The 7,356-nt window shown below is 40.6% G+C and overlaps 1 protein-coding gene across 1 annotated transcript; it reads left to right on the plus strand.

Annotated features, from left to right (window-relative positions):
* On the plus strand, positions 1,073-2,101 carry LOC109830785. Its single transcript, XM_020398152.1, has one exon. The coding sequence runs from the start codon at positions 1,073-1,075 to the stop codon at positions 2,099-2,101; it is 1,029 nt and encodes a 342-aa protein (XP_020253741.1).

Raw genomic sequence — 7,356 nt, forward strand, 5'->3', positions numbered from 1 at the left:
CCTCCCCCTCATTATCCCTCCATTCACACCCCATTATGATGGTGTAACACCCCATTAAGTGGGGGTGACTCTTGGGTACTCAACCTATTCACATTGACTATCTATAAATATACATCATAGGCCTTTGGCCTAGGTAATGGTTTCAAACATGTTATCAGCACGAAGTGTTCTTGAATCCCTGAGCCATAAAAAAATATATATTTCCTTCCTCTTTTGCGCATTGAGATCTGGTTCGTTGCAGCGGGAGCGTTCGACGGATCATCGCAAGGAGGCAGCGTTCTACGGATCTTTAGTATCGATCGTTCTAGATCTTTGATCTAGAGGTAATTACTATAATCCGTAGAATAATATATGACAACTGGAAAATTTAAAAAAAAATTTGTTACTGTTCACCGAGGGTTACTGTTCACTCGGGAATTTTTCAGTTTATTAAGCAATTTTATTGTTGTTCATCTAATCTAAGTGCTTTCATTATTTATTGGCATAACTAGTAATTAATACTATTAGTTAATTGCTATTCAAAAAAAAATAAAAAATAAAAAAATAAAATAAAAAACAGAAATGTTTATGTGCTCATGTTGACATGATATTAAAAGTATTAAGTAGGCAGTATCGCATAGAAACAACAAGAAGTCTAAAAAAAAAAAAATTCAAAGAAAGCAAGGGTTTACTGTCCAAATTTGTTATGCCTGTTGCATATATTATTATTAAATTGCGTGGATGTTTAAATAAATAATGTTGTGGTTTTTGGATCAGCCTGTTTGTCACCAAATTTAAATTCCTTGCATTTTCTTTTACTTCTGAGAGAGAAATTGTAGTGAGGATATAATTGTAAAAAGTCAAAGACCGGTGTATTCCATTGAAGACGAAGGCATTTTTGCAAAATACAGGGACCCCCAAGGGTTTTCCAAATTGTATTTTAATTTTATGATTTTTGTTATCTTTGGACTGTATAATCGGACTTTGGACACTTTTTATTTTTTTGGTGACGGGCTGATCCATGCAACATGTTTATTGCATGAATTTTTAATTCCTTATTATTAATTCATGTTTTTTCACATGCATAGATAAAATGGCTAAAATAGCGAGCGTTGATTTCGAAGTCCTAGACGCTGCTAGCAAGAATTATTTGAGTTGGCATGTGGACCTGAAGTTCCACTTACGTGCCCAGGGCTTATTAGCCACAATTTCAACTCCTGCTCCACCGGCTCCGGCCACTGGTACGGGTAATGCTGTAAATAATGCTGAGGTTGCTACTACAGTGATCGTCTCTGATATAGATAAGGCGAAAGCCATTATCTACATCAGGAGACATATTGATCGGACCCTGAAGGCCGAATACCTGACTGTAGAGGACCCAAAGGAATTGTGGACTGCACTTGAGGACCGATACAAACATCAGAAAGATGTAATCCTCCCACGTGCACGTTATGAGTGGGAAAACCTCCGACTTCAGGACTTTAAGTCCGTAGCTGAGTATAACTCAGCACTTCATAATATCACCTCACGCCTGAAGTTGTGTGGTGAAGAAGTTTCGGAGGAACGCATGTTGGAGAAGACTTACACATCCATCCACGAGAAGGATGCAATCCTCATGCAACAGTACCGCGAACGAAAGTTCAAAAAATATTCTGAATTGCACTCCACCCTTCTGATGGCGGAGCAAAACAGAGAATTGCTTTTGGCCACTCATAACCTACGCCCTGCAGGCTCAGCTCCTCTACCCGAAGCTCACATGTTTTCTTCCCAGAAGCAGAAGAAAAAGCATAAGGGTAAATTCAACAAGGGGAAAGCCCCTAAGTGGCAGGCCAGATGTCCACCCCAGAAAAACAACCCGCCCCAGAGCAGCAATAGTGAGGGAAAGAAGAAGTGGAAGAAGAAGACCACTGAGCTGTCGTCCATTCCCAAGAACACTTGGGAGGACAAATGCCACAGATGTGGCATGACTGGACATTGGTCCAGAAACTGTCGCACTCCGCGACACCTCCAAGATCTGTATCTAGCGAGCCAGAAGTCTCCTGTTGAAACAAATCTGGTGGAAAAGCAGCCGTCTACTCAGTTCACTGCTGATGACTTCGAAATGGATGATCTTCTCGACTAGATCCATGTTATCTTTATATGCATTTAAATTCTCATAGTACTTTCATCTTTAGTTCTTTACTTTCCATGTAATGCAATTTACTTTTCAATAAAGATAGTTATTTTCTTTAGATTAAAATATTGCATTCATGTTATAGATGAAGTGTGAGTGCCTTGTGGACAGTGCCTCGACGCACACAATCCTTCGCGAAAGAAGCTATTTCAATAGCTTATATGATTATGACGATCCTGTAATTACGATTTCAGGACTATCTAATATAATAGAAGGATTTGGTGAAGCAATGATATTGCTCCCAAATAAAACGAGACTAATAATAAAAGATGCATTATTCTCTCCGAAATCTAATAGAAACCTCATAAGTTTCAAGGATATTCGTTTAAACGGATATCACTTAGAAACCAATGAAATAAATGAGGATGAGTATTTGTATGTAACTCGTCAAAAAGATGGTTCAAAAACTATCTTAGAACGATTCAAGGGACTCCCGTCGGGTCTCTATCATACATATATTCAACCAGTAGAAGCTAACATGATTGTGCACCAGAAGTGCCATTCTTCGACGAAATTTAAACTTTGGCATAACAGACTGGGTCACCCAGGATCAGCAATGATGCACCGCATCATGAGCCAATCAAGTGGACACAACCTGAAGAACCTGAAGATTCTTCAGAAGAGTGATTACTCATGTCTATCTTGTTTTCAAGGTAAACTGATCACGAGACCTTCCCTTCTGAAAGTGGGATTAGAGTCTCCTAGCTTCTTGGAGAGAATACATGGCGATATTTGTGGGCCTATTCACCCCGCAAGTGGACCATTTAGGTACTTTATGGTACTTATAGATGCATCAACCAAGTGGTCTTACGTGTGCCTTTTGTCCACCCGCAACTTAGCTTTTTCAAAGCTATTGGCACAAATTATTAAGTTGCGGGCTCATTTCCCCGATAATCAAATCAAGAAATTACGTCTTGATAATGCGGGAGAATTCACTTCACAAGTCTTTCAAGACTATTGCCTAGCCTTTGCCGAAATTTAAACTTTGGCATAACAGACTGGGTCACCCAGGATCAGCAATGATGCACCGCATCATGAGCCAATCAAGTGGACACAACCTGAAGAACCTGAAGATTCTTCAGAAGAGTGATTACTCATGTCTATCTTGTTTTCAAGGTAAACTGATCACGAGACCTTCCCTTCTGAAAGTGGGATTAGAGTCTCCTAGCTTCTTGGAGAGAATACATGGCGATATTTGTGGGCCTATTCACCCCGCAAGTGGACCATTTAGGTACTTTATGGTACTTATAGATGCATCAACCAAGTGGTCTTACGTGTGCCTTTTGTCCACCCGCAACTTAGCTTTTTCAAAGCTATTGGCACAAATTATTAAGTTGCGGGCTCATTTCCCCGATAATCACATCAAGAAATTACGTCTTGATAATGTGGGAGAATTCACTTCACAAGTCTTTCAAGACTATTGCCTAGCAACTGGCATCGAAGTTGAACATCCTGTAGCACATGTTCACACCCAGAACGGGTTAGCAGAATCTCTAATTAAGAGATTGCAATGGATTGCTCGTCCATTGTTGATGCAATCACAATGCCGCATCGCTTATCAGAATACGGCCCTCTGGTGGCCATATTTTGTCACCAATGCAGCTTGCTTATGGTGCACCTCCGAATATCTCACATTTGAGAGTATTTGGTTGTGCAGTTTACGTCCCCATTGCTCCTCCACAAAGGACCAAAATGGGTCCACAGTGTCGTTTGGGTATCTATATAGGTTTTGATTCGCCCTCTATAATAAGATACCTTGAACCCCAGACGGGTGACGCATTTAAAGCACGTCTTGATGATTGTGAATTTGTTGAGGATTCATTTCCTAAACTTGGCACACAGTCCAGGAAGCCTGACGCTTCTAAGACCATTTCTTGGAACACCAAGACTTTGTCTCATTATGATCTGCGTACTAGTCAATGTGAAGATGAGATCCTGAAGATTCTTCATCTTCAGAATACAGTACATTTACTTCCGGATAAATTCACTGATAACCAGAAGATTGTCAGATCACACGTCCCTGCTGTCAACACGCCAGCTAGGATTGACATCCCCAAAGATGGATGCAATCCGCCGGCAGCAGAAACGGCTGTACCTCAATTGAAAAGAGGACGCCCACCAGGTTCGAAGGACAAAGTCCCTCGTAAAAGAAAAAATCCTGGAGAAATAAAGATGAACCCAACACAGGATACTGAGCTCAGACCAGCTTCCTCTCCCCTCCTAGATTCCCCTGAAGAGGAACAAATAGGAGAAACATCATTAAATTTTGTACGTACTGAGGAGGTACTGGACAGAAAAAGCACAGTCGTCGACGACGACTTTGCGTTCGATATTGCCGTTCACGTCACTGAATACGACGATGACATCGAACCACGGTCTCTAGCGGAATGTAAACGCAGAGACGATTGGCCAAAGTGGAACGAGGCAATAGGAGTAGAGCTGGACTCACTCTTAAAACGCGAAGTCTTTGGACCAGTAGTCCAAACACCTAAAGGTGTAAAACCTGTGGGATATAAGTGGGTCTTCATCAGAAAAAGAAATGAACACAACGAGGTTGTGCGCTACAAAGCACGGCTTGTAGCACAAGGTTTTTCCCAAAGACCGGGAATAGACTATGAAAAAACATATTCTCCGGTTATGGATGGGAATACCTTCCGATTCCTAATAAGCCTCTCATCTCTGGAAGGCCTAGAAATGCAGCTCATGGACGTTGTGACTGCATATCTATATGGCAATATAGATAAAGATATCTATATGAAACTCCCTGAAGGATATAAAATTCCACCAGAGATAGCAGATAGACCTCGGGACGTCTATTCTGTTAGGCTTCAAAGATCATTATATGGTCTTAAGCAATCGGGGAAAATGTGGTATAACAGACTAAGTGAGTTCCTTGCTACGCAAGGATTCACAAATGATAAAGTCTGCCCGTGTATCTTTATAAAAAGATCGGGAACAGGATTCATTATAGTCGCCGTCTATGTCGACGACTTAAATCTCATTGGATCTCCTGCAGAGATCGCTGGGATATCTGAAAGCCTTAAGAATACTTTTGAAATGAAAGACCTAGGCAAAACAAAGTATTGTCTTGGCTTACAGATCGAACACCTTAAGGGTGGTATCCTGTTACACCAATCCACATATACACGGAAATTACTTAAAAATTTCCGAATGGATAAATGTCATCCTCTTAGTACACCAATGGTTGTTCGATCATTGGATGTAAAGAACGACCCCTTCCGTCCGCTGGAAGAGGGGGAGGAAATGCTAGGTCCTGAAGTACCTTACCTCAGTGCCATTGGAGCACTATTATATCTGGCTAACTGTACGCGTCCCGATATAGCGTTTTCAGTTAACCTACTAGCCAGATACAGTGCAGCGCCCACAAAGCGCCACTGGAATGGAGTTAAGCATCTTCTGCGCTACCTCCAAGGGTCTATAGACCTGGGATTATATTTCCCGAAGGGTGGGTCTCCCACCTTAATTGGTTATTCAGATGCAGGTTACAGGTCTGATCCCCACACCGAGAAATCACAAACCGGATTTGTGTTTACATTCGGTGGTACGGCCATCTCCTGGAGGTCTGTCAAGCAAACCACTGTAGCAATCTCATCCAACCATTCCGAACTCCTCGCGATCCATGAAACCAGCAAAGAATGTGTTTGGCTTCGTTCTGTCATTCAGCACATCTTAGTGTCTACCGGCCTGAAGACTGGTGACCTTGAGCCAACTACCATATTTGAAGACAATGCAGCATGCGTTGCTCAACTTCAGTCTGGCTTCATCAAGGGTGACAAGACGAAGCACATATCTCCCAAGTTTTTCTGGACGCACGATCTTCAAGAGGAGGAGCAAGTTAAAGTACATCAGATCCAATCATGTAATAATTTAGCTGACTTGTTCACTAAGACTCTGCCTAGATGTACTTTTGTAAAACTTGTAAAAGGAATAGGGATGAGACATCTGAAAGACCTACAAGCCTGAAGCTTGTATGGTTCAGGGGGAGTAACCTATGAGTTGTACTCTTTTTCCTTAGGCTGATGGTTTTTTCCCACTGGGTTTTCCACAGCTAAGGTTTTAACGAGGCAAACAAGTTTACTCTGGATCCAGAAGTATCCACCCCATTAGCTTTACGAACTCTGAAGTGTTCATAAGCTAAACCCAAGGTAATGGATGGATAAGGGGGAGTATTATGAGATGAGGGAGGCCTTTGGCCTCCCCCTCATTATCCCTCCATTCACACCCCATTATGATGGTGTAACACCCCATTAAGTGAGGGTGACTCTTGGGTACTCAACCTATTCACATTGACTATCTATAAATATACATCATAGGCCTTTGGCCTAGGTAATGGTTTCAAACATTTTCTACGTTCTTCTCCTTTAGAAAAATAAGTGAGGGGAAGGGCAAAAAATAAAAGTAAAATAATTCTTGATATATTGTGACTTTAATACTTGTGTCTGAAACTTTGGAATGATTACTAAGTCATGATTTGTCATATTATCCCTTAATCTTTGATCGCTTCATTTGACATTTTGATGAATATTTGGAATATGGAAAAAAAAACAACCATATATGTTTTAGCAAATAAACTAAGACACTGTTTGGCAACAAGAGATTGTGTCTTATCTAAGAGATTGTGTCTTATTGACTTGGTCAATAAGCTAGTAGAGCTGTTTGGTGACCAAAAATAGGAGGAGATTATTTTGGAGATTGTGTCTTTTGCAAATAGCTTTTGGAAAGCTACCTTAAGTAGCGTTTGTCTTTGGCAAAGAGCTGCTAATTTTTCTTCTTCCGTTTTTATCCCTAATAATTCTAATTTTATATCAATAATATTGCATGTACTTTTTAGTCATTTAACAAATTTAAGCTAGTTGTACAATTACTTTTGCCAAACAGCTCTAGTCAATCAGCTAGCTATATAGCTATCATCTTTTAGCTACAATTTCATAGCTTTTAGCTAGCTTAACAGCTTTCAGCTATAATCTCGCAGCTTTCAGCTAGTTTTGCCAAACAGAACCTAAGATAAACTAAAAACATCCATATATGTTACAAGCAAGAAATATTTCTCTGTTGTAAAGTAGGGTTTTGTTTCCTTCCCAATCTTTTGCTTGTTGGTGTTAGAGACCACTTGAATCTTTTTTGCTGGTCCTTTTCTTTGCTTTCTCCCTCGTCAAACGTCATGGGACATGATATAGTTAATT

Source organism: Asparagus officinalis, chromosome 2 (genome assembly GCF_001876935.1).
Source record: "Asparagus officinalis chromosome 2, Aspof.V1, whole genome shotgun sequence".
Classification (NCBI taxonomy): domain Eukaryota; kingdom Viridiplantae; phylum Streptophyta; class Magnoliopsida; order Asparagales; family Asparagaceae; genus Asparagus; species Asparagus officinalis.

Excerpts from the sequence above, each read along its gene's own strand:
- LOC109830785 (XM_020398152.1), top strand. The coding sequence starts at position 1,073 with ATGGCTAAAATAGCGAGCGTTGATTTCGAAGTCCTAGACGCTGCTAGC.